The sequence below is a fragment of the Scylla paramamosain genome, chromosome 19 (assembly GCF_035594125.1).
Source record: "Scylla paramamosain isolate STU-SP2022 chromosome 19, ASM3559412v1, whole genome shotgun sequence".
Taxonomy (NCBI): domain Eukaryota; kingdom Metazoa; phylum Arthropoda; class Malacostraca; order Decapoda; family Portunidae; genus Scylla; species Scylla paramamosain.
Window position 1 is genome coordinate 13,173,642 of NC_087169.1, and position 27,500 is coordinate 13,201,141.

At 43.6% G+C, this 27,500-nt stretch overlaps 2 protein-coding genes across 3 annotated transcripts in view; both read left to right on the forward strand.

Annotated features, from left to right (window-relative positions):
• The window catches only part of LOC135109663 (pituitary homeobox x-like), a 36,903-nt gene extending 16,523 nt beyond the window's left edge, over nucleotides 1–20,380 (forward strand). Inside the window, exons 1-4 of one of the 2 annotated variants that reach the window (XM_064021189.1) lie at nucleotides 8,287–8,537; nucleotides 9,939–10,077; nucleotides 10,242–10,308; nucleotides 18,201–20,380. In XM_064021189.1, coding sequence (XP_063877259.1) covers nucleotides 8,495–8,537; nucleotides 9,939–10,077; nucleotides 10,242–10,308; nucleotides 18,201–18,743 — 792 coding nt within the window. In that variant the 5' untranslated portion in view covers nucleotides 8,287–8,494 and the 3' untranslated portion in view covers nucleotides 18,744–20,380. Of the gene's footprint in view, nucleotides 1–8,286; nucleotides 8,538–9,938; nucleotides 10,078–10,241; nucleotides 10,309–18,200 lie in introns of those variants that run through there. The other variant, XM_064021188.1, reaches the window with a different exon arrangement.
• A 1,418-nt stretch (nucleotides 20,381–21,798) lies between these two features.
• Nucleotides 21,799–27,500, forward strand: part of LOC135109664 (histidine--tRNA ligase-like) — a 138,229-nt gene continuing 132,527 nt past the window's right edge. The window contains exon 1 of the mRNA XM_064021193.1: nucleotides 21,799–21,946. The gene's annotated coding sequence lies outside the window, so the exon portion shown is untranslated. The remainder of the gene's footprint in view (nucleotides 21,947–27,500) is intronic.

The following is a 27,500-nucleotide window of genomic DNA, read 5'->3' on the forward strand; positions in this document are numbered from 1 at the left end:
CGGGCCTGCTCCTCCTCTTCCTCCTCCTCCACCTTCTCCTCCTCCTCGTCCTCCTCCTCTTCCTCCTGCTCCTCCTCTTTCGTCCTCGTCAGGAGAAAACTTCCGCGGCAGGGAGAGAGACGGAGAAAGATATACACGCGCTCCTGAGAGAGAGAGAGAGAGAGAGAGAGAGAGAGAGAGAGAGAGAGAGAGAGAGAGAGAGAGAGAGAGAGAGAGAGGAAAAAGATACCAAGACGGGAAGTTTGTCCAAGAGGAGGAAAAAACACGGAGAAGAAGGATTACCATTGTCGAAGTTTGTTGTCCCTCCTCCTCCTCCTCCTCCTCCTCCTCCAGGTTGTTCTTCTTGCCTTCTTTTCTGTACTTTTCAATTTTATTTTATCACGTTCTCTGCGCTCCATGTATACTCTCTCTCTCTCTCTCTCTCTCTCTCTCTCTCTCTCTCTCTCTCTCTCTCTCTCTCTCTCTCTCTCTCTCTCTCTCTCTCTCTCTCTCTCTCTCTCTCTCTCTCTCTCTCTCTCTCTCTCTCTCTCTCTCTCTCTCTCTCTCTCTCTCTCTCTCTCTCTCTCTCTTTGGAGCGCATGTATATCTTTCACCGTTCCTCTCTTTCTCTGCCACACACACACACACACACACACACACACACACACACACACACACACACACACACACACACACACACACACACACGCCACTCCCTCACACAAGTAAATAAAACAATGAATATATAAAACAAAAGCATCCCAGTACTTGTATACTCATTCTAATCAACACCAGAGAGAGAGAGAGAGAGAGAGAGAGAGAGAGAGAGAGAGAGAGAGAGAGACGCCAAAATCTTAAACCCAGACTATTGTAAGGAAAGACCGCAAAGAAAGACCATTTAAAGACCTTGATACTGCCACTAAGAGAAGACCCCCATAACAAGACCACGACCCTCCATGACCCACGTGACCAGAACCAACACGTGAGGTATTTCCCGAGTTCTCTCTCTTCCTCGTTGCTTTTCTCTCTCATCCTCTCCTTATCTTTCCTCTCTACTTTCCTTACTCTTTTTCTCTTTTTTTCCTCTCTTCTAACTTCCTCCATCCTTTTCGTCTTACCTTCCCTCTTCTCTGCTTCTCTTATCCTCTTCTTCTCATCCTTCCTCTTTCTTTTCCTTACTCTTTCTCTCCTTTCTCTTCTTTTATTTTCTCCACTTTTCTTCCTTTCTTCCTCCTTTTCACCTTCCCTTCCCTGTTCCCTACCTTTCTCGTTCTTTCTCTCATTCATTCCCTTTCCTCCAAGCTCCTCTCTCTTCCTCACCTTCTCTCTTTCTCTTCTTCCTTTTCTCCTTTTCTCCACCTCCCTGCCTTCCCTCTTTTCTCTTTCATTCTCTACTTCTCATCCTTCCTCTTTCTCCAGCCCTTTTTCCCTTCCTACCTTACTCTTCCTCTCCTTCCCTCCCTTCTCTCCCTCTCTCTCCCATTGTGGAAAAAAAAACCCCACCAGAGAAATCTCCAAAAAGGTTCCCAGGAAGACCCAGAAAGACTCCCGAGGTGGCTTGTCTTCCTGAAAAATACGAGACGTGAGAAAATGAGCCAACTTTCTCTCTCTCTCTCTCTCTCTCTCTCTCTCTCTCTCTCTCTCTCTGGCAAAAGAAAAGGTGAAAAAAAATATTGATTGTGATGTTTAGTGAAAGGAAAAGGAGAAGGAGAAGGAAAAGGAAGTGACAGTGACAGTGACAGTGATAGTGTGGGTGACAGTGATGGTGATGGTGATGGTGATAATGATAAAAAAAAAAGCAGTGATGGTGAGGCTTTAAAAAGAAAGAATAGAAAAAATATATATATTCATGAAAAAAAAGCAGTGAATATTCTTTTACCGACATTTTACAGTTACAGGAGAGAGAGAAAGAGAGAGAGAGAGAGAGAGAGAGAGAGAGAGAGAGAGAGAGAGAGAGAGAGAGAGAGAGAGAGAGAGAGAGAACGCACATATACTAGAAAATCTGATGGGAAAGATACTACCAATACTTACATTTCATAGTGAGGGGAATGGGCAGGCCGTGCGACCAATACAGAGAATGAGAAAAGCGTGGAAAAAAAATAAATAATCAGGTTGGAATGACTTTGTGGGAGTGAAGTGACTGATACATTTAACACTTTGCTGTGGCTTTTCCTTTAACTTTTTAAAATGATATATAGAGAGTTGAGAGGATGCAAGATACGAGATAGAAGATACAAGATACAGAATACAAAATACTAGATACAAGATAAGAAAATGCATATAAGATACAAATGATGTTCGAGATACACAGTGACCATGAAGAAGAAGACACTAAATAAAAGAAGAAAAAAACACAATATTCTGGAATAGATCTACTACACAGATAAATCAGATAGTCTTTTGTTATCGATGAAATAATGGAAAATGAAATATGAACAAAACTACGAGTACTAACTCACTACATAAGTAACAATATCAACACGGAACACTCATACGTAACTTAACACTGTGACTAATAAGAATTAATAGCTTGAAACTTGGCACTTCATCCCAGGAACCCAAAACGATTGTACTCAGCAAAGCCAACTCTACAAACAATGACAAATGAAGAATTCTGTGAGGCGTCAGTGGTGTCTGAGAATTACTCTCTTAACCTGCACCTCAGCATTCCATCAAGCTTGAAGTCGTGTGGGAGTCAGAGCGTTAGGGAGCTGAGTGAATAAATTAAATGCTTTTTTCCTTTAGGGGAATTTATTCATAATCGATCAATGCTAGATTTGAAGCTTAAATGTCAAGATAACTACAAATAATAAACACAGAATAACAGGTAACCATGTGAACCGAATAAACTTGAACTCTTCCATCAGAAAGGTTTCAAGACACTTATCCTTGAATTTTTGGATAATCTTTTTGGCTTTCTCTTTAAGGACTGACGCCTTCGAGGAGCTTTTTTATTTTTTCTTGCCCTCGGCCTGTGTCCCCCTTATATAAAAATAATACGATACTTGATGAATGCTACAAATATGTAATTAAAAAAGATAAAATAATGAAGTAGGGTTCAGTTCAGCAGAATATATAAATCGAATATTATTTAAACATAAAGATCGATAAATACCCGAGTTTATCTTTTAACTAACTACATACATTAACAAAAATAGATCATTACAAGCTTTACAAAATCAATGGTTTTACGAAATATGAAAAAAAACTGCTTTATTAAATATATCAAAAGTTTTACTGGATACATATATATAAACAAGAAAAATTACTAAATTAATCATGAAAGAACCGTATTAACCCTTTCACTGCGACACGAAACAATTAGCAGCACCAGAAGCAATGCGTGAAGTCTTTATAAGCACCTACAAGAAAGTTAACAATGAAAAAGAATACATTTTGCAATTTCCTCCCCGTTCAAAGATTGGATGTGGCTGTAGAACAAGTAAAAATGCCTCAGAGTGACTGGTAATTAGAGAAAGGTGTACCAAGGGCCAGTCAGAGGGTTAAGCGCATCAAAAGCCTTACTACAAACACATCATCATCTCCTTTGCTTAGTGTTATCAAAATAATAACCTCAGTCTGCATAGGATAAAGTTATCGAGAAGTCCCCGCGTCAGTCAGGTGTCTAGCGAGGGTAACTCCGGCAACGCGTCCATCAGGTGAGAAAGGCAACAGTTTTGTGGGTTAGCGGCGGTCGATGGACGGACCAATGACGTGAGAGATACAGTTTGTGCTGAATATTGATTGGCCGAGATTCCCTTCCCTCCTCTACTTACGGGTACAGATGGGTCCTGCTCTCTCCCTCTCCCTCTCTCTCTCTCTCTCTCTCTCTCTCTCTCTCTCTCTCTCTCTCTCTCTCTCTCTCTCCCTATTTGTTATTATTTTCTTCTCCCTCCATCACATTTGTCTTCGTTTGGTTTCCCTAATTATGTGGTCTCTCTCTCTCTCTCTCTCTCTCTCTCTCTCTCTCTCTCTCTCTCTCTCTCTCTCTCTCTCTCTCTCTCTCTCTCTCTCTCTGCTATCATATTCTTAATTTCTTGTTATTTCATCCCTCTTCATTTGCATATAGCGGAAGGAGAGAGAGAGAGAGAGAGAGAGAGAGAGAGAGAGAGAGAGAGAGAGAGAGAGAGAGAGAGAGAGAGAGAGAGAGAGAGAGATTGTTATCTTTTCCCTCTATAACCATCAGTAGTTCGACATCTGCCCGTTTCTCTCTCTCTCTCTCTCTCTCTCTCTCTCTCTCTCTCTCTCTCTCTCTCTCTCTCTCTCTCTCTCTCTCTCTAACTTATCTATTTTCTATGTAATGTCTCCCCTTCCATATTTTACTTTGGTTAATGTATTTGTCATCACCCTTGACCTCCCTCCTCTCCCTCTCCCTCTCCCTCTCCCTTCTCTCCCTTCTCTCCCTCAATCAGACACTCATCTCAAGGGACCTGTATTTGGTTATCTCCCTTTTCTTCCCTCCCTTCCTCTCCCCATCCCTTGTTTTTCCTCCCTCCCCTTCCCCCATTCCACCTTGTTTCCTTCCCTCCCTCCCTCCCTCCCTCTCTTCCTCTCTCCCTCCGTTCATCGTTTGTACCGCAGCTATGATGATCAGAACAGGGAGGAGAGAAGATTAGCACGGACAAGCTGGAGGAAGAGGAGAGGGAGGCGGAGGAGGGGGAGGAGGAGGAGGAGGAGGAGGAGGAAGATTGTAAATTTTAGTTAGGTAGTAAATAATAGGTATTTTGATTTACATATTTCTCCTCCTCCTCCTCCTCCTCCTCCTACTACTACTACTACTACTACTACTACTACAACTACTACTACTACTACTACTACTACTACTACTACTACTGCTACTACTACGACTCTTACGACGATGACTACTACTATTTATACCTACTACTACTACTACTACTACTATTACCATTACAACTACTGTTTTTCTTATTTCTTCTTCTTCTTCTTCTTCTTCTTCTTCTTCTTCTTCTTCTTCTTCTTCTTCTTCTTCTTCTCCTTCTTCGCCAAGTTTGAACAAATTTGCATATCGTTATAAACTTCAGGTGAATGTTTTTTTCCCTCGAAATTTTCAAGCTTCACTCTCCTTGGGCAGTTGGACAACATCTCTCTCTCTCTCTCTCTCTCTCTCTCTCTCTCTCTCTCTCTCTCTCTCTCTCTCTCTCTCTCTCTCTCTCTCTCTCTCCCCCCTTTTTCCTTCAATATTGTTTTCAGGTCAACTTTCTCTATTGCAAAAAAAAAAGAAAAGTTTCAGCATTTATTTACTTGTTTCTGTTTTTCCTTTTTTTTACCCTTTCTCTTTCTCTTTTTACAGTTTTTTCTTGTTGATATATTTCGTTTTTAGCACTGACTCTCTCTCTCTCTCTCTCTCTCTCTCTCTCTCTCTCTCTCTCTCTCTCTCTCTCTCTCTCTCTGCCTTATCTCTCTGCGCAGGCCGGCGAGGTGTCTAGGTGGCGTATGACAGACAGGCTTGGTTGGGCATTACAGTAATCGCCATAAATCGCTCTATTGCAATGAGGATTACTCTCAGATCTGCTTGAGTGGAGGCAGTACACAAGCATCTCCCCTCGCCCCTTTCTGCCGCTCCCCGCCCCTCCCTGGCTCTCCCCACCACCATTTCCCTTCTATTTTCCCCCCCGTCCCGTTTTGCCCCTTCCTGTCTATTCCCATCTCTAGTCTTACATTTTTCCAGCCCCTTCTTCTCTTTCTGTCTTGTCATTCTCCCCTCCTTCTCTTTCTGTCTAATCCCCTCTTTCAGTTTGTTCTCTCCCAGCCCCTCCCCTTTCTGTCTCTTTTTCCCACCTCCCGTCTTGTTGCTCTTCCCGCCCCTTCTCTTTCTGTCTATTTTCCACCTCCTGTCTTGTTACTCTCCCATCCCCTCTCTTTCTGTCTATCCCCTCCTCCAGTTTTGCCTCTCCCCGTCCCTTTCTGTCTATCTCACACCTTTTCGTTCTTCCCTCCCTCCTGTCCCGTCCTTAGCTCTGAAAAATGTGGGGTGTGGCAAATTTTTGTTTATGAAGGAAGGGGCAGTAAAGAAGGTATTTCGTTTTTATTATGTTGTCCTCGTGTGGTTCAAAATTCTGAATACAGTGACGTCTCCTTTGCTTTTATTTATTTTTTTTTACTCTTTTTCTTTTAATCTACATTCACTTCTCATTTTTTCTTGCCTTCGTCTGAGTTTTCAGTCTCCTTTCATTATTTCCCAGTTCATTGTGTTTTTTTTTTCATTCTTCGTCCATTCCTCATTCTTTCCCCTTTTTTTCCCATTTCCATTCTTTTCTCTATTTTTCCTCTTTTCCTCCTCATTTAGCTCCCCATTTACCTTCTATTTTCTATAGTTTTTTACTCGTTTCTTACTACATATTCTTTTTTCTCCTTCATTCACTTACCAATTCCTCTCCTTCGCCTTCCATCCTATTCTCCATCAATTTGTACCCTTTCTTATTTACCTTTCCCCCTCAGTTCCCTTCCTCTCAACCCCTCACTCTTCTTATTTACCTCTCCCTTCATTCCCTTCCTCTCATCCCCCTCACTCCCGACCCTCACACCTGCCCACCTGGCCGCCCCTCCTGTCTATCGCCACACCACCTGCCTGCACGCGAGACCCCAAACACGAGGACACTATACTATACACGCCACGCTCTTATCTCCCCAACAGTAGTAGTAGTAGTAGTAGTAGTAGTAGTAGTAGTAGTAGTAGTAATAGTAGTGGTAGTAGCAGTAGCAGTGGTAGTGGTGGTGGTGCTGGTGGTAGTAGGTTAGAGGATGAAGATAAGGATGATGATGAGGAGAAGGAAGAGGATGAGGAAGAGAAGGAGGAGGAGAAGTGATGTTAGTAGTAGTAGTAGTACTAGTAGTAGTAATAGGACAGAATATGAGGATGAGATTAGGGAGGAGGAGGAGGAGGAGGAAGAAAAGAAGGAGCAAGAAGAGTGATAGTAGAAATAGTAAAAGAAGTAGTAGCATAAGGCTGGAGGATGATGATAAGGAGGAGTAGTAACACACACACACACACACACACACACACACACACACACACACACGCGCGAGGCTCCATTCAGGACACAAAGCCAGGTCCTCTCGTGAAGCGTGAGACTCATCGGCTGAGACGCGCCTCGGGGATCTAATTATTAATGGAGAGGATCACAGGAAGCGGGAGGCGTGAATGACTACGGCGGGCAGGCGTGTGACGGCGCCCGTAGTAGCAATAGCAATGGAGGCGCGGGAGTGGGGAGGGCGGGGCTTGCCAAGGAGGTAGAGGGGAGTGGAAGGGATGGGGTGATGGGGATGGGTAGAGTATACGGTAATTTTTGGGATTCAGGGCGTGTTTGTGGATTGCGTGGATTGCTGTGGATTGGTGTGGATGGGTGTGGATTGGGTGTTGTGAGGCGTGAGTGTGTGCCTGGCGTGGCCCTTGAGTGATGCTTGGCCGCTGCGGGGCTGGCATCACGCTGCAGCACCGCGGGTTGCTCTGATATGCTCTGATGGCAGGCCGAGTGTGTGTGGCTGATGCTGCCAGTGTTGGTGTCTTGCTGTGTCACAACCTCTGAGCGTCTTTTTTTTTTTTTTTTTTTCATCCTTTTTGTTGCCCTCAGTGGCCCTCTTACATTAAAAAAGAATAAAATAACGAACAATATTATTTTCTTTTTTGTGTGTTGTCGCTTTGAGTGATTGATTAATTAGTGCGTGAACTTTTCGTGATGCAACTAATATAACATAACGAAGAACATCACGTTGTCCAATAAGAAGCTGTAACAATTGTGCCCACTGCTTCTAAGAGACAATTAGTGAGTGATTCGTGTCCTCGTGAAAGTTTCGAGATGCAGGTGAGCCGCGGCTTCGATCAGGGTGAGGCGATGCATTAACTGGCGTGGCTCAGCTCCTTGGTTGTGGCATGACACGCTGGCGGGCTCACAGTGGGCGGTGTCAGCAAGGCATCACTGAACAGCGGTGGGTGCGGGGCAGTGGCGCTTCATGGCGGGTCACGTGTGCAAAGAGGGTCTGGTTTTTGGGCTCTTATTCTTTAATTCTTTTATTGAATAACTGGCTTTACTGGAAGTTATTGTGGTTTCAACGATGTTTCTACGATTCTAGTGATAGTTAACAAGGACTTTACATTTACAATACGAAGAACACCTGATTATTCGTCGCTATACCCTTTCAAAACAGTCTTTACGTGAGAACCAAGTATCTGAGTGTAGATCTCGGTCACACGGTGCGAGTCGCCAAGAACCAGACATGTGACACTGAAACGTTTGAGTAAGGAACGTTTGCCACAGTGAGACCTTGACATGGGTGAAGTGTGGTGCTGGAACGTTTGTATTGTGGAAACGTAGAACACCATAACTTTGCCACCAGAGATGAAGTAGATGTTACGGCTTCTTCTTACAGGAACTTGTTAAAACTCTTGATACCAGGAAAGAGAGTGAGTAAAGGAAGCACATGTCGCCAGAAATTCTCCCTAAGAAGAAGACGGAAAGATCAGAGGGAAAAGTGCACCATCAGATCCACCTTTGCAATGGAGGAGGTGGAGGTGATATGCAACACTGTCAGACGGTCGTGTATGTGTTCCTGTGCTGTGTTACTTCCTTGTGTTGTTTGTTTGTGTTCTTTTTTGTGCCATACTCTTGTGTCTCGTGTATTTCCAAGTCATGCATCAGTGAAGGTGTGATTAATTAGCATTGCAGGTGTGTGGTGTTGCGTGACAAGTAAGTACATACAATAAAGAGCAGTGGGAAGCTGTGGTAGTAAATGATCAAAAGGAAACGACTCTCAGGTAAGGTAATACGATGGACTTGTGTTAACGATGCGATAGAGAAAAGGTCCTGTTGTGGATGTGATAAAAAAAATTCTTATGTAGATGTAGTCAAAAAAGTTCTGATGCGGATGTAATATAAAAGTTCTGATGTGTAATAAAGTCTTGATGTGGGTGTGATAAAAAAAAAAATTACTGGTGTGGATGTGATAAAAGATAGTTCTGATGTGGATGTGATAAAAAAAAATATGTGGATGTGATAAAAAAAATTGCTGATGTGGATGTGATTAAAAGTCTTGATGTGGATGTGAAAAAAAAAGGTCTTGCTGTGGATGTGATAAAAAAAAAAAGGTCTTGATGTGGATGTGATGAAAAAAAAGATCTTGATGTGGATGTAATAAAAAAAAAGATCTTGATGTGGATGTGATAAAAAAAAAAAAAAGGTCTTGATGTGGATGTGATAAAAAATAAGTCCTAATATACTGGAAGGACTGAGCACACGTGTCTGACCTCTCGTATGGAAAAGCTAATCAACAGGTAACAGGCTTAACGGTGCATTACTTATCAGGTGTGACTCAGGTGATTCACTGCAAGGTGCGGTGTTGTGTAGGTAACCAGGTGTGCAGCAGGTAATCAGGTAGAGGGTGAAGTGTAATCAACTAACAGGGATGTAATGGGTAATAGATTTGATAGATTTGTGTATGAAAGGTATTTGAATGATGCAAAACTAGCCAGAAGTAAGTAATAAGGCGTGTGTGTGTGTGTGTGTGTGTGTGTGTGTGTGTGTGTGTGTGTGTGTGTGTGTGTGGTAGCAATATATTGTAGCAGTTCCCTGATAAAGAGTGTGGGGAGAAGCCGTCATAGTTCGACGGAGTCTAGTATTATTATTAGTAGTAGTAGTACTAGTAGTAGTAATAGTAGCAGTAGTAGTAGTAAGCTTTTAACAAGAGTGTGTGTTGTAGTCGCAGTAGCATTAATAACCCTCTAGCTAGCTGGAGCCTGTGTTGTCCACCAGACGTGAGGAAAAGCCTTCACAGTCGTGCTCGGCGGAGTCTAGTGGCAGCAGCAGCAGCAGCAGCAGCAGCAGCAGCAGTAGTAGTAGTAGTAGTAGTAGTAGTAGTAGTAGTAGTAGTAAAAGCAGTGGCAGTAGTAGTAGTAGTGTTGGTAATATCATCAGTAATAAGCCTCTTGTCTTGTTGTCTAACAGACGTGGGGGAGAAGCCGTCACAGTCGTGCTCGGCGGAGTCTGACGATGACAAGAACAAGAAGAAGCGGCAGCGGCGTCAGAGGACTCACTTCACCTCGCAGCAGCTGCAGGAGCTGGAGGCCACCTTCGCCCGGAACAGGTGTGTGTGTGTGTGTGTGTGTGTGAGAGAGAGAGAGAGAGAGAGAGAGAGAGAGAGAGAGAGAGAGAGAGAGAGAGAGAGAGAGAGAGAGAGAGAGAATTTAATGACCATATCAGAATCCATCTTACTTCCCCCACACTGAGGCCTCCCCGTCCCTCCCGCAGGTACCCGGACCTCAGCACGCGGGAGGAGATCGCCCTGTGGCTCAACCTGAAGGAGGCACAAGTCAGGGTGAGTAAATTTACCGAGCCAGTCCTATCACCCACCCGTCTTTCTCCCTCTATTCACCTTCCTTGCCTTCCTTCTTTCCTTCTTTCTTTCCTTCCTTGTTTTCTTTGTTCAATATGATCTGTTTTTTGCAGCGTCCTGAATCAATTAGTCTGTAGTTTTTTCTTTCGCGTCTTTTCATTATTTCCTTCATTTCTTGTTCCCTTCCTTCATTTCTTCACTTTTCCTTCCTTTCATTCATTTCTTCCTGTTGCTAGTTTATTCATAATCCCAAAATCTCCCTTCCTTTTCCATATTCTTGCTTCCTCTCCTCCGTGCCTCTTAGAATTATTTCCTCTATTCCTCCTTCATTTTCCTTCATTTCTTTAATTCTTCCTTCATTTCTATCTTCTCCGTGCCTCCTTCATCAATTTCCTCCCACAATTCTCGTCTCTCCTCCCTTCCTGTATTCCTGTCTTCTCTCCTCCGTTCCTCCTTGCTTTATTCGATTCCTTCCTTCTTTCCCTCCTTCCCTCCTTGCAACCCTCTCTCCTTCCCCTTCATCCCTCACCGCCGCCCATCAACCCATCTATCAGGTTTATCTCCACGCCCTCACCCCTTCCCTCCTCCCTCTATCACTACCCCTGCCTCCATTCATTCTACACCCATTTCATGTCCCCTCCTTTGTTTCTTCCCTTCCTTCATGTCTCCTCCGCCTTCCTCCTTACCATTGTGACCAACCCTCTTACGCATCTTGTTTATGTTTCCTTACCTTCATTTCCTCTTCCTTTTCCTTCCGTTTCCTTGTATTTAATTTATCTTCTTTCTTTCGTGTTTTTTTCATTTTTTTTCTTCTTTTCTTCTTTTCTTTTTTTGCTTGTATTCCTTTTTTTCATGTTCTTTCAGTCTTTTCCTTTTCTTTTCTTATTTTTCCTACCTTCCTTCCAAATGTTTCCTTCTCCCGCCGTCTTTTTCCGTTTTTTTTTTTCATTTTCATTTTCCTTTCCACATCTCTCTTATTCTTTCATGCCTTCTCTTTATTTTCCTTCCCTTTCCTTCCCTTTCCTTCCTTTTAATAAACCTTTATTCATCCTTCTTGCCCTTTCTCCCTTTTCATTTTCGCATATCCCTTCCGTAATATCCCCTATTTTCCTTTTTCCCACTCTTTTTCCTCTCCCATCTTCTATAATCTTCTCTTCTCTCCTTTTCCTTCCTTCCTTCTTTTGTTGTATTTTCTCTTTTCGTCAGGACGCTCTTCCTTCCTTTTCCTTTTCTTACCTCATGTGATGTTCCCTTCTCTCCTTTTCTTTTCCTCCTTCCTTCCTTCCTTCCTTCCTTCCTTCTTTCCTTCCTACCTTCTCTTCTCTTTTTTTTTCTTCCTTCGCTTCATCCTTCCTCAGTACCCAGTAGTGTTCTCTTCATTCCCTTTTTCTTTGTTATTTATTTATTACTATTCACCTCCTTCTTCTGTGATCTTACCTTCTCTCTTCTACCTTTAAAGATTCCTTCCTGCCTTCCTTTGCTTCATGGCCAGCAAATCCTTCCCTCCTTTTCCTTCCTTACCTTCCTTGACCTCTCCTTTTCCAGCGTATCCTTCTTTCCTTTTCCTCTCCCACCTACTGCGATCTTCCCTCCTGCATTCCCGCCTTCCCTCCCTCCCCCGCCTCCTGCCTCCTCGTGGCCGTGCACAATTAGACTGATGTATGTATTATGTTAGCGTATGAAGACTCGTGGTATGGAGCAATCAACGCGGCTCCGCAGAATTGTCTTGTCTCTCAAATTTGCTCCATTCCCTCCCGTAATGCTCGCGATGATTGGAAGCCGAAAAAAATATCCAGTGATGAAATTTGTCTAGATTTCCAAAAAGCCTTTGATAAAGTGTGGTGGCGCAAGGTTGTTGGCCAAATTGAAATGCCTGTGTGTGTGTGTGTGTGTGTGTGTGTGTGTGTGTGTGTGTGTGTGTGTGTGTGTGTGCTATTCTTGTCAGTCTTATGTTTTTATTTTATTTACTTTTCTATTTATAGCTTTTTTTAAACTTTTATTTCTCTTTTACTTATTTTCATTCTCATCTTCATTCGTTATTCCTTCTTTCTTTTTATTCTTCCTTTCTTTCTTTTCGTTATCCCTTTCGTTACTATCTTTTTCTTTATTCTTTACTTATCTTCTCTTACTCTCCTTTCCAGCGTCCTCTTCTGCCTTGATTTCCCATTTTTATCTTTTATCATCATTCTTTACTCTCCATTTCAAGTGTTTCTTTCACTCCTTTTTTCCTCTTCGTTATGTAATACCCTTATTTATTACTTTTGCTAGCTGGAGTACACACACACACACACACTCTCTCTCTCTCTCTCTCTCTCTCTCTCTCTCTCTCTCTCTCTCTCTCTCTCTCTCTCTCTCTCTCTCTCTGCCTACATTTTTCACGTCTCACGCATATAATTAATAACAAAAATCGATACTTTCAACCACAACCTTCCCTTCCCCCTTCCCTTCCCTCTCCTTCCCTTCCCTTCCCTTCCCTTCTTTCCTTTCATACCTTTCCCTTCTCCTTCTCCTTTCTTCTCTTCTCTTATTTGTCCTTCCCTTCCCTTCCCTTCCATTCCCTTCTCTTTCCATCCCTTCCCTTCCCTTCATTTCACTTCTCTTTCCTTCTCTTCCCATCCCTTCGTTTCCCCTGCCTTTCTTTCCCTGCCCTTCTCTTCCCTTCCCTTCCCTTCCCTCACCTTCCTTTCCCTGCTCTTCTCTTTCCTTCTCTTACCTTCCCTTCCCTTCGCTTCCCTTCCCTACCCTCCCTTTCCTCTCCCTTCCCTTCTCTTCCTTATTCATCCCTTCCCTTTCCTTCCCTTCCCTTCCTTACCCTTCTCTTCTCTCTTCCACTATGCAGCCATTCACACCACAAACTTTCCACCCCATTCCGTTCCCTCCCTCTGTGCAGCCGGGAGGAGGGAGGGCAGGGAGGGCACACAGGGGCACGTCAGGCTGATATAAGAGCAAGGGTGGGTATTGAAATCGTGAGAACTTTTTAGGGGAGGCTGAAAAGGTTGGTGGTGGTAGTGGTGGTGGTGGTGGTGGTGGTGGTATTAGTAGTAGTTGTTGTTGTTGTTGTTGTTTTGTTAGACATACTATTATATAAAAATTAAAACGAAAAATAAAATCAGGAAAAAAATAAAGCAGAAAAAAAAAAAATACACATGGCAAGCAAAAGGTACACATGAGCACACACACGCACGCACGTACACACAAATACATAAATGAATAAATAAAACCTACATGCATGGATAAATATACATATACACACGCACGTACACACACACACACACACACACACACAAACATAAATGCATACATAAATAGTAGGAGAGAAATATAAAACCACACACACACACACACACACACACACACACACACACACACACACACACACACTCGCTATTCACCACACCCACAGAATCACAATAGGAGGACACGTGACCCTTCTGGTGATTAGGGGGGGAGGGTTGGGGAGGTAGTTAGGGCCAGGGGGGAGAGGGAGGGCCCGGAGGTGAGGGAATTTAGGCAGGAGGGGAGGAGAGTGTGGGGGGAAAGGAGGGTGGCAATTTTGAGGGGGGGTTAACACGTGCTTCTGTTTGCATTAGGTTAGTAAGTCACGTGATCGGGAGCGGGGGGGGGAGTGACGGGGATGGGGCGGGGGTGATGTTGGTGTGTGTGTGTGTGTGTGTGTGTGTGTGTGTGTGTGTGTGTGTGAAATGCTTTGTTATTTATTTATTTGTTAGTTCATAATTATCATGTTGCTATACCTTTTTGTATATCTATCTATCTATCTATCTATCTCTGTCTGTCTGCCTGTCTATATGTCTGTTTGACTATCTATTTCTCTCTATCTGTCTATTTATCCATCTATATATATATATATATATATATATATATATACATATATATATATATATATATATATATATATATATATATATATATATATATATATATATATATATATATATATATATATATATATATATATATATATATATATATATATATATATATATATATTCCTACCTATCTATTAATCTCTTTACCAATCTATTTCTCTTCTAATCTACCTATCTATCTCTCTCTCAATCTGTCTATCAATCTATCAATCTAACTGCATTTACGTATCTATTGTATCTCTCCATCAATCTAACTTATACGTTTGGTTATATTTTTTTTACATATGTCAATCCGTCTATCAATCAATCTATCCATCTATCCACCACCACCACCACCACCACCATGAGCATACCAATACCCCTCCCATCCCTTCCTCTCCCAGTGTCCCTTTGCATCTCCCCTTCTCTCTCTCCCTACCCCTACGCCCCACTCACGTCCCCCTCCCCGCCAGCCACCAGTAAGCACACGTGAGGAGCGCCCCTAGGGAGTGTCCTGGAGGGGAGACACCGGCGCCGCCCCTGAGGATTTCTGTTCTACTTGGGATTAACTGATTCTAATTACATCAAGTTGAGGGCGACGAGAGAGAGAGAGAGAGAGAGAGAGAGAGAGAGAGAGAGAGAGAGAGAGAGAGAGAGAGAGAGAGAGAGAGAGATCCATCCAGTTATTTTTCCATTCATTCATCCATCCATCCGTACATAGTAGTAGCAGTAGTAGTAGTAGTAGTAGTAGTATTAGTAGTAGTAGTAGTAGTAGTAGTAGTATTTATTGACAGATTTAGCAGAACAAAAATACTTAATACAGTAAAAAAAAAGCACACACACACACACACACACACACACACACACACACACACACACACACACACACACACACACACACACAATACAGAATTAGAGAAGCGCAAAGGAAAATAAACAATAATCTAATTCTATCCAACTGGAAGCACTGCAAGCAAACACTGGAGAAGGCTTAACAACCACCAGCCTGCACCAATCTTCAGTACAAATCACCAGTACTTCATGCACACGGCGGCACGGTTCATACAGATACACTGATGATTTGTTAAGTCTCCAGTATGTAGTAGTAGTCGCAGTAGTAGTAGTAGTAGTAGTAGTAGTTCATTGACATCCTTACATACATACATACCTACATACATACATACATATATACATATATACATAGGAAGACAGAAGAGACGGGTAGGCATGCATTAAAAAAAAAAAAAAGGACAACACAGGAAGGAAGACAAACAGACAGATAGGCAGACAGGCAGACAGACAGACAGATAACAAGACTTTACTTATCTCTCTATTTTTTATTACAATTTTTTTACACTTAAACATTAAAAAACTTATAATACAACACACATGACTAAAATATATCACCACCACCACCACCACCACCACCGTTATCTTATCATTACAACCCCACACACACACACACACATACACACACACACATACACACACACACTTAGGTTGCAGGCAGGCGATTGGCTAAAACGAGGTCATTCTAGCATCTGATTGGCTAATTCAAGGCTCAAAGCGATCGCCATTGGCCACTGGATCCCGCTGAGTGTGGAAAGAGACGGAGAGGGAGAGAAAAAGTGTGAAATTTTATCGAGCATTCTTATTGGCTGGCGTGATGGAGAAGAGAGGCTTTCATTGGTCCATAAAGCTCAGAGAAAGAATATTTTTACCCAATTCTCTGATTTTAGGTGACTGGGAGGGCTGGAGGAGGAGGAGGCGGAGGAGGAGGAGCAGGTGGAGGAGGAGGAGGAAGAGGGGGGAAGGGTTCGTTCGTTCACCTGTCCTTACCTTGATTGAAATTGGTGCTTTGTATATTCAGGTGTGTTTTTCCTTCTTTTTCTCCAGTGGCGATTATGGAAAGTGGCGTTTTGTTTACTTGCTTGCTTGCTTGTTTGTTTGTTTTGTCGTCTGGTTGTTTGTTTGCCTTGTGTTTCTGTGAATGTGTGTTTATTCGGTTGGCAGGTTTGTGTGTGTGTGTGTGTGTGTGTGTGTGTGTGTGTGTGTGTGTGTGTGTGGCGGTATGTTACTGGGACGCGCCTCAGCTTCAGTACACACACACACACACACACATCCCATTATCAGTGAGGGACAGGAGACGGGAGCTTAATCTGCCATTTTGAAGAGGAGGAAACCTGGTGCTATAAAACACCCTTAAACTCAACCTTTCCTGCTCTTCCCCTCCCTTCAGAACCTCACCCTGGCAATCCCCAACCCTGCACTCCCCTCCTGAAGCCCCCTGAAAGCTTGACACCCCTCCATCGCCCCCTGCAGGAGTGAGAGAAGGGGCGATACAAGCTGACGGGGGCGGCGTTATCAGGAAGAAAGGCGCCAATCTGACGGGGAAGGGACGGAGGCTGCAAATTGGGACAGAGGGAGAGAGAAAGAGGGTGTAATAGAGAATGGAAGATAGAGATGGGGGGGATGCGAAAGGGATGGAGAGATGGAGGTAAGGAGAAGCTGTTTGATGAGGTGAAGGGGTGAGGACTACAGAGGAAAGGGAGGGAGAGGATATGAGGGAGAAAATGAGTGAGGAGGAGAAACAGGAGAGAAAGCAGGCGGAGAGAGAGAGGGAGAAGGGGAAGGAGGCGGAAGAGGAGAGGAGAGAGAGAGAGAGAGAGAGAGAGAGAGAGAGAGAGAGAGAGAGAGAGAGAGAGAGAGAGAGAGAGAGAGAGAGAGAGAGAGAGAGAGAGAGAGAGAGAGAGTAATAATAAGTAATCCTGTACTAAGCAACACACTAACACTGCCAACACTTACAGATGATACATTACGTGGTATGAGACCAAGCTGCCTTGCCATTTTTTTGAGATGAAAGTTACTTAGAGAGTGTGTGTGTGTGTGTGTGTGTGTGTGTGTGTGTGTGTGTGTGGACAATATTCTGAAAGAGTTCTCCGCCGCACCTCCACTATATTCAAAAGGCTTTAGTTGAAGTTACACGGGTTTTTAAGGTTGTTTTTGTTGTTCTAGTGAGAAATCAACACGATTCCTTCATTATCAACAGGGGAAACACTCCTGTGAACCCAGCTGATCATCTTTGTGGTCAATGAAAATAGTCGTGGTGAGAGAGCAAAGCGTTTATGAATACTCAGTGACTCAATGGTGTTACTCCTGATCCTCCAGTGACATCACCTTGCCCCACCTGACCCTGAGTGCCCCGGAGCCACTAATTACCACACTTACGTAGAGAGTGATATGCAATGTGGAATATGTTAAAACCGTATCAGTAAAATATTTATCAGCCTTATCTGTTATTTCATTCATTTTCTTCATGATTGTGGCTAAGGGAAATTTTGGGGGATGGGGTGGCAAATGATGGGGGCGAGGGTACAGTTTAAAGAGGGGGAGGGAGGAAGCAAGACCGTTTTGCTGGTATAATATTAACAAACAAACTAATGCTGGCCTGATCCCCCCAAGTTAGCTTATCAGACAACCTTAATCTGACGGATAACAATAACAAACTGGGGGATAAGCTGGTGACAGGAGGGCGTGACGGAGGGACACAAGCCTGGCGTCAGGATCCCCCCTGATAGCGCCCTTATCTATCCGGCGACCCCTCTTTCCCACCCTTCACTCCCTCCCTCCCTCTTCTCTAGCAATGCCTCCCGTACTACTTTTCTCGCCCCATCGCTTCTCTTTCTCTTTTTCCTGTGTTTCCTTTGCTCTCTGTTCTTATCGCATCTCCGACCTTCTCTTTATCCTAGGGCATTCTTGTTATGCTGTTTTCACCTCTTCCCCTCCGCCTCCACGCCAGCACTCCTCCCCGCCCCCAGCAGCCAGCAAGGCGCACAGGAGGCTGAGTTAATGATGGTTCACTTCTCTGAGCTCCTCATTATCCCTCGCCTCCAGATCCTGCCACCACGTGCAGGCCGAGGTGTGTGGCGCTGGCCGGGGTGTTTCCCTGCCCCGCCCCCCGCCTCCTGACGCCGCCGTGCACTAACATCCCTCCTTTTCCGCCCACAGATTTGGTTCAAGAATCGGCGGGCCAAGTGGAGGAAGCGGGAGCGCCACGCCATGACGGCGGGGATGCCCGGGGACCTGAAGTGTGGGTGGGGCGCCCAGCTGAACGGGTTTGCCTGGCCTGACGACGGCCTTTACTCCGGCTACTCGTCCTACAACAACTGGGCCCGCGTGACGCCGCCGCCCCTCAGCACCAAGAGCTTCGCCTGGGGCTTCAACGGCGTCAACATGATGAGTCAGCAGCCGTCGGCCATGTCGCCCATCAACTGCTTCCAGACGCCCACGCAGGGCATGAGCAGCTCCACCAACCTCATGCCCACCACCATGTCCTCGTCCCTGGGCTCCAGCGCCGCGCCCTGCCCCTACCCCGCCCCGACGCCGCCCTACGTCTACCGCGACCAGACCTCCACCATGTCCTCCTCCATCGCCTCCCTCCGCCTCAAGGCCAAGTCACACTCCCCCGCCTTTTCCTACGGGCCCGTGTCGCCCCGCCAGAACTCGCTCTCCGCCTGCCAGTACTCCATGGGGGACCGCTCCACCGTCTAAGGCGGGGCAAAATCGTACGCCCTGCTTTGTTGTACAGTAAGGCTGCAGGTGGCGCGAGGACGCCGCGTGGCATGGGCGCTCGAGGACCCAAGTACTCCGGACATCCGGGCCGCAGCTTCGCCAGTGCCACGGAATGTGTGGGCACCCCGCACACGAGGTGGAGTGTGGAGGAGTGAGGGAAGCATGACTGTGTGTGTGAGCGTGTGTGTGCATCTGGAGTGTGGTGGAGGTGTGGAGGCAGACTGATGTATCCAGGGTGAGGTGTCCTGGGCCGGCATCCTCAGACTTGTGCCACTAAGAGGTCCAGTGTCCTGTGCCAGCAGTGGCACCCAAGCATCAGTGCCCCGCGGCGCGAGGACAGTGCCCAGAATGCAATAGACCAGCCAGCGGCGAGCCCCTCCGTATGCCGATGCTGGCGCGGCGTGGATGCCATGTGTGCCATTGCCGTGTTGCGTCGTGCCATGTCTCGGTGACGGGAGTGCCGGCAGAGGCGTGTGAGGCGGTGCTGAGTGGCAAAGGAAGACCACTAACCCTCCTTTCTAGCCATGAGAATGCCGAAAAGAGACACTTATCACTCGCTACAGCCACACGGAACTCCACCGCCGTCGCTGCAGCAGGAGGAGGCTGCCGGCTGGTCACCGTCACCGCGGGGTATCAAGAGGCTCCGCTAAGGCCGCTGGTGAGCCAATGCCCCGCTAGCAGAGGCGATAACAGCCCAGCACAAGAGGACCAGGGAGGGCGCGCACCTGAAACCCAAACGCACCTGACGTAAGCTAAGCAAGTTTTCTGTAGCAGTTCATCTCAGTGCGAGGAGAAGAATGATCTGTGTGGATCTGTCGCCCCTCGCCCCGCCCGTGTGTGGGAGTGTGTGTGGGGGGGGGAGGGCTGGGGGCTAAGGAGCAAAGGGCGGGGCTGAAGGAGGCGAGGGCGTGGGAGGCCTACTGTTCGTTATAAGCTTTCTAACAGTGTACATAGTTTCCCTTTCTCGTAAACGCTGTGAGTGATGCAAAGTCTTCCAAAACAGTTAGGTGTCATTTCCCAAGCACCAAAAAAAAATCCATTATTATTATTATTATTATTATTATTATTATTATTATTATTATTATTATTATTATTATTATTATTGTTATCATTATTATTGTTGTTGTTATTTTATATAATTTTACATTAGACATACCTTTTGATTTTGATAAGTTTTCTTTTTTCTTCACTGCTTTATAGTCTTTCGTTTTCTTTTCAGTTGCCTAAGAATGTTGAGGTTTCCATAGCAACTGAAAAAATATTAGTAACACATAGTTAGACAGGGGGAAATAAAAGGACGTGTGTGTTTTTATAGTCTTCGAGCAAAATTAGATTATTATTATTATTATTATTATTATTATTATTATTATTATTATTATTATTATTATTATTATTATTATTACCGTAGCGAGGGTTGCGTCCTCATCTGTACAGCTTCTCGTGTGTGTGTGTGTGTGTGTGTGTGTGTGTGTGTGTGTGTGTGTGTGTGTGTGTGTGTGTGTGTGTGTGACCTGTATTCCTATTCATTTCAACACCATGTATATGTATGTATAGCCTGGATGCTTCGCTGTATTTATATGTGGCCATGTATACTGCAGGAGGAGGAGGAGAAGGAAGAATAGAGGAGGAGGAGGAGGAGGGAGGAGAAGAAAATAATAACAAGAGGAGGATTTTTTTTTTCTTAAGTACTTCTATCGTTGGTTTAAAATCCTCAAATGTGCAGTGAACGATGGAATGAATTAAAAAGAAAGTATATTATTTATTTATTATGATTTCAGTTTATGATTGAACGTTTGAATGAATGATTTGATATTTTGTTATTTTATTCATGTGTTGAAAAAAAAAAAAAAAATGAGGGCTTGTTGTTTTCACTCTTCTTCTTCTTCTTCTTCTTCTTCTTCTTCTTCTTCTTCTTCTTCTTCTTCTTCTTCTTCTTCTTCTTTCTCCAACTTCTCCTCCTTCTCCTCCTCCTCTTGACGTCTCTTAGGACAAAATGTTTTCTATAATTGGTGAAAACTATGACTATTTTTGTACATAGTTGGGGTTCGTGTGTGTGTGTGTGTGTGTGTGTGTGTGTGTGTGTGTGTTGTGCACCTAGTCCTTCCTTTATCGTATATTTTAAGTCCTTTCAGAATAAAGTCTATGTCGTGAAGATGCGCTTATTATTAACCACTGTTTCCTAATTCCCTAAGCATTTCCTCGCAAGATGTAACGATTGAGGTCCTTTCACATCACGCACGTTTCATCTCAATCTATCTTGTTTTTATTCTTAATACGACAAGCAAACTCAAAATCTAAGCTCTTGTTGTGTTGTTTATTAATCTCGACATTCATTATACCAAGAAAAACTATTATGCTCCTGTTACTTTATACGTTTGTTTATCTGTTCTTCTTGATTGACCCAATATAACCTTGAGAAAGTTTTAAGAATGGGTGTCTCTCGCCCTCCTTCAGGCACTACTTGACCTTGAGGAAGTAGATGGTGGAGGAAGGATAGGCTACGGTAAAATAAGATAGTATGATGTACGCATATAAAGAAAAGGACTTTTGATAACTAATATTGGTCATCCCTAACTAACTATTCATATATATTTTTTTGTGAACATGTAGATACTTAATAATATTTATTATTAGGTTTCGAGAGAATAATACGAAGGAAAGATAATGTCGATATTTTAAATGATGTGGTACTTTCTGTGATATATATAACAATGTATCTTAATAACCGATATTGGTTATATATAACTGAGTAATTATATCTTTTTGAAAATTTAGATACTTACGAATGAATACTATTACGCTTCGATAAAGAAATACGAAGGAAAAACTAATGTCGACAATTTGGATTACAGACAGCATACAGACACAGTAACGGAGATATTGTAATATTAAAGCATACTAATAAAACCCTTGAGAGTTTACGAAAACCGCAAATCGAGAAAAGAGAGAGAAAGGGATAGAAGAAAATAAATATGAAGATTGTTCAAAGTGACAGACAAGTTGCGCAATGTATTAATCCGCGCGGCTGAGAGGAAAGATCGCAGTGAAGTTATCCACGTGTTAGTCTGTTTTAGTTTTCCTTGTTTTTTAGTGATGTTTTAGTGCCACTGTACCACCGAAGGACGTGGAGGACGCGCAGTGAGGACTGGTGAAGAGGTGGCTGCGGAGGACGACGACGAAGGGTGAGTGTGAGATGAATATTTTTGAAGATTTGTGGTTTGTTTACATTATTTTTGTGGGGAAGAGGAAGCGGGTGTAGGGAGGGAGTCAGGGAGGGAGGGGAGGAAAGGACGGCAGGGGAATGGTAACAGGAATTACATAGGATTACATGAGAACCGTAGACATCTGGAGACGTATTGGTCTATATTTATACATAACTAATAAATATAATGAGATAAATGCATATAAAAGAAGGAATGGGTGGAAGACTTAACAGGTGGAGAGGAGGAAGGAAAGGAGTGGGATTATTCGATTGGTTTAGATTAAGACAACGCAACATCGCAGTCATATGGAATGGGAGGGAAGAAGAGGAGAGCGGCGAGTGTGGGAGGGGCAGTGAGAGAGTGAGAAGCTAGACAGGGGGGTGCGAAATAAAGAAAGCATTGGTAACGAGGGAATGCAGCGATAAGGAAAGAGAAGGAAAATAGACTATAGGAAAGGAAAAATTGAAAAGTGCTATTCGCTGTTTCCTTATAAAAAGTATGATCTAGTTTCTTGGAAGGTGTTTAAGGAGTGTTGTTTGTTGTTTTCTGGGTAAAACAGTCTGACCTAGTTCCATGAAACGTCCTTGAGGAAGTGCGCCCATTTCCCGCACCGAGAAAACACACACACACACACACACACACACACACACACACACACACACACACACACACACACACACACACACACACACACACACACACACACACACACACACAGACGATTGATTGATTTCAAAATTTGGTGACGCTGCAAAGTGTAAAAAAAAATAACAATAATTAATAAATAAATAAATTAAAAAAAATAATAATAGTGAATTAATTAAATGAATATGTAAAGTGATAATAATAAATAAAAAAGATAATAATAATAATAATAATAATAATAATAATAATAATAATAATAATAATAATAAGTAACTAAAAATTACAAATGAAAATTGTGGGTAGAGTAAAATAATAGTAATACAAAATGTTGAAAGCATCAAGTGGTTGAAGAGTATTAATAATAGAGTAACACACACACACACACACACACACACACACACACACACACACACACACACCACACACACACACACACACACACACACACACACACACACACACACACACACCGGAAAGTGAGGTAAGACGGACTACTTAAATCTAGATACCACACTTATATAATATTGGGAAGTTTCATGGGTTGTGTGGCTGCTTTGGTGCGCTGTATTTAATATCCACACGCTGGTTACGGCTTTAGGAAGAAGAGACTGACCGAAACCAGAACAAAAAATCATCTCGTCATCCTATATGTAGACTAATTTAGCGGCTAGGAACACCACTCACCACTCTAATGCCTTCTTAAATTAACATAAATCCATTTTAGGGCTAGATGGCAGTGGGTCGAGATTGCCTTGCACCAAATCTTCTAACAGGACTGAATTTTCTCGTCTACGGTGACAGCTCAGTTTATGATCCACTTGGCCTTGTCTATCAATTTAATACTACAGTCAAGTCACCACACACCTGTCACGATCTGGTGTTACCTGTGTATTGATCAGTGCCCCCTTTATACTGAAGAATCTAGTATATAATTGATGTTAATGGTAGCTGTTGTTGTTTTCTCGAAGTGGTTGTTGTTATCTTAGGTGTTAGTCTCTCTCTCTCTCTCTCTCTCTCTCTCTCTCTCTCTCTCTCTCTCTCTCTCTCTCTCTCTCTCTCTCTCTCTCTCTCTCTGTCCCGGAGCAGTGGCGTGATGGTGACGTCACAGATAAGGTTATCACACGCATCGAAACGTGAACGAAACGGAATTAAATGAGATAGAGAAAGGTGGGCTTGGAGAGAGAGAGAGAGAGAGAGAGAGAGAGAGAGAGAGAGAGAGAGAGGAGAGAGAGAGAGAGAGAGAGAGAGAGAGAGAGAGAGAGAGAGAGAGAATCTTGAAATATCTTTAAAATACAAGAGAATATAGATAAACCATGTAAACTAGCAAAATTTTCTGACTAAAACTTACAACCAATCTCTCTCTCTCTCTCTCTCTCCTCTCTCTCTCTCTCTCTCTCCTCTCTCTCTCTCTCTCTCTCTCTCTCTCTCTCTCTCTCTCTCTCTCTCTCTCTCTTCTTAGGTATTTGTACTCATTACTGTTCCTGTTCTTATCTTTATCCCTTTTATTCGTCCTTCTTATTTCTCGCCTTCCAAATCTTTCACCTTGGCACAAACGTAGTATCTGTATTTTGTCACCTGGATAAGATTACAACCCTTGTATTCGTGTGCATTTCGTTGTATTTCTCATTTATCTTATTACTTTCTTTCCTTATGCTTCTATTCTTCGTAAATATGGTTTTCTTTAACTTTCGTCTTCTAATTTTCTCTTCAATATCATCGTCTTTTCCTTTTCCCTCTTTTTTTTTCTTCTCTTCTGTTCCTCCACCTCCTGTTCTTCATTGTCTTACATTATCCCTTCTTACATCGCCTCCTACTTTTCCCTTCTCTCTCTACCTCTTCCTTCTTATCTCCTGAATTCTATCGCCCTCCTCCTTCTTCCCTTATCCACTTATCCCATCTCTTCTCATGCTCCGTTCATAATCTTCCACTTCCCTTTCACCTTATCAATATCCACCCTCCTCCTCCTCCTCCTCCTCCTCCTCCTCCTCCTCCTCCTCCTCCTCCTCCAGGATAAATAGCAGGCAGTGTTACCGTTTAATTTTCCTCCCCCCGCTGGCTGTGTGACGCTGATGGTGTCAATATGAAAATAATTAAATTGGTCACCCATTCGACCCCCGCAGCCTCGCCATGGGGGGCGCAGGGAGATGGAGGAGTGAATGAGGGAGGCATGAAGGGAGCGTGAGGGCGTGAGAGGTGTTGTGTTGTGATATTGATGCTACGAAGAGCTAGGAAGGAGAGGGACGGTGGAGGAGGAGGAGGAGGAGGAGGAGGAGGAGGAGGAGGAGGAGGAGGAGGCAGGAGATGGAGACTAGACTGCTGGGAGGAAGAAGGGAAGCAGAGAGGGAGATAGATAGATAGATAGATAGATAGAGAGAGAGAGAGAGAGAGAGAGAGAGAGAGAGAGAGAGAGAGAGAGAGAGAGAGAGAGAGAGAGAGAGAGAGAGAGAGTGTGTTCTAGTATCAATGTACACACACACACACACACACGCTTGCCATCACCATCCTCCTCCCTGTACCTCTCCTTCTTCCCCTCCTCCTCTTCCTCCTCCTCCTCCCATACCCCCATACTCCCTACCCCCCGCGGCCCGCCACCATCCAGCCGACCCCAACAGGAATAAATTATCAGTCAATATGAGGCGAAATGAGACCGTAAGGGCTGAAACGACCCAATTACAGCGGCGGCCTGGGACACTTACAGCGTAATCAAGTCATTATGAAGAGTGACGCTCCGCTCCTATGCTCCCGCTGCCCGCTGATATTGTCTTGAGCGAGTTTGGGATGAATATTTACATTTACGCTGGTTTTCATTTAATTTCCTGCCTTTGTTGGGGCTTGTGTTGTGTGGGTGTGGGTGTGTGTGTGTGTGTGTGTGTGTGTGTGGGGGGGTGTTCTGGGATGCTGTTTTGGTGTGTGTTTAGGTGTTTGAGTGTTTGTTTGCTGTGTGTGTGTGTGTGTGTGTGTGTGTGTGTGTGTGTGTGTGTGTGTGTGTGTGTGTGTGTGTGGATGTACTTGTTTGTCTGAGGGTGTGTGTTTTGTGAGGGAAGTTTTGGGTGGGTTTGTTTTGGTGTGTGTTGAGAGGAGTGTTTGGGTGGATGGATGGGTGTGCGAGTGACTAGGTTAATTAATGATACTAATAGTTGTAATAAGTTAGTTATCTGATAGAGAGAGAGAGAGAGAGAGAGAGAGAGAGAGAGAGAGAGAGAGAGAGAGAGAGAGAGAGAGAGAGAGAGAGAGAGAGAGAGAGAGAGAGAGAGAGAGAGAGAGACTCCACTGAAAACTTCCTACTGATATAATAAAAGCATGAAAGTTAAAAAAAAAAGGAAAGAAAATAACAATAATATGCAGATGTGTACATTAAAAGCGTTTAGATTCGATGTTTTTTTTTCCTTTGTATTCTTTTATTTTGAGGCAGAGAGGAGACAATAACACGCACACACACACACACACACACACACACACACACACACACACACACACACACACACACACACACACACACACACACACACACACACACACACACACACACGATCAGTTAGTGGTCAGCCTTGCGGAAAATGGAAAGTATACATCAAATTATCTTTATTATTTTTATGGTTTGACAGATTTTGGGAGAAAATGAGAGAAAGTTCCCGGGGGAGTAAGTAACACACTCTCTCTCTCTCTCTCTCTCTCTCTCTCTCTCTCTCTCTCTCTCTCTCTCTCTCTCTCTCTCTCTCTCTCGTGTAATAAATCCTGTCAACCTAATAATAGTAGTGGTGGTAGTAAAACAATACTACTACTACTACTACTACTACTACTACTACTACATCATCATCATCATCATCATCATCATCATCATCATCATGTTATTGTTCTTGTTGTTCATGTTGTTCTTGTACTACTACTACTACTACTACTACTACTACTTTTTTTTTTTTTTTTTTTTTACTACTAATACCTCCACCCCATGTTTATTGATGTGTCAGTTAGGGGCTCCATTACTTGGAGGTCATTAGCCCCAGCTCCCGCTAATGACTGTGGCATCCAACCATATCTAATACTCTATGATATAAACATTAGTTGTTAACTATAAATTCATTCTACCTCTACTCTATCTACTCTTATGCCACTCTCCACCACTGTAGCCTCGCAGTCGAGGCCTCCTAAGTCTGCAGGTATGGGAGTGGAATGCCTTGTCCCCCTGAGACTACTACTGCTACTGCTACTACTACTTCTACTACTACTACTATTACTACAACAACAACAACAACAACAACAACAACAACAACAACAACAACAACAACAACAACAACTACTACTACTACTACTACTACTACTACTACTACTACTACTACTACTACTACTACTACTACTACTACTACAACGTCTGATGCTGTAGAGGATGAGATAAAAGGATAATGATGAACTGGATAATGAGACAGGTAGATCATGATTGGAAAAAATACAGGTAGATTAAAAATGGACAGGTGAGGTGGGCACAGGTAGACGTGGAGCAGGTCGAGCAGGTGGAGGTGTGTAACTAACGGGTTGGTCATACGGTGGTCATTAATTAGAGGCATGATATTATAATTCTCCTGGCAGGTAAATGTTATTAATGGTAAGACTGTGAAAACACCTTGTCTGGCTTGGGTTGGTCCGTAGTGTGTGTGTGTGTGTGTGTGTGTGTGTGTGTGTGTGTGTGTGTGTGTGTGTGTGTGTGTGTGTGTGTGTGTTTGGTTGATTTTTTATTTTTTGTCTTCTTCTTCTTCTTCTTCTTCTTCTTCTTCTTCTTCTTCTTCTTCTTCTTCTTCTTCTTCTTCTTCTTCTTCTTCTTCTTCTTCTTCTTCTTCTTCTTCTTCTTCTTCTTCTTCTTCTTACTACTACTACTACTACTACTACTACTACT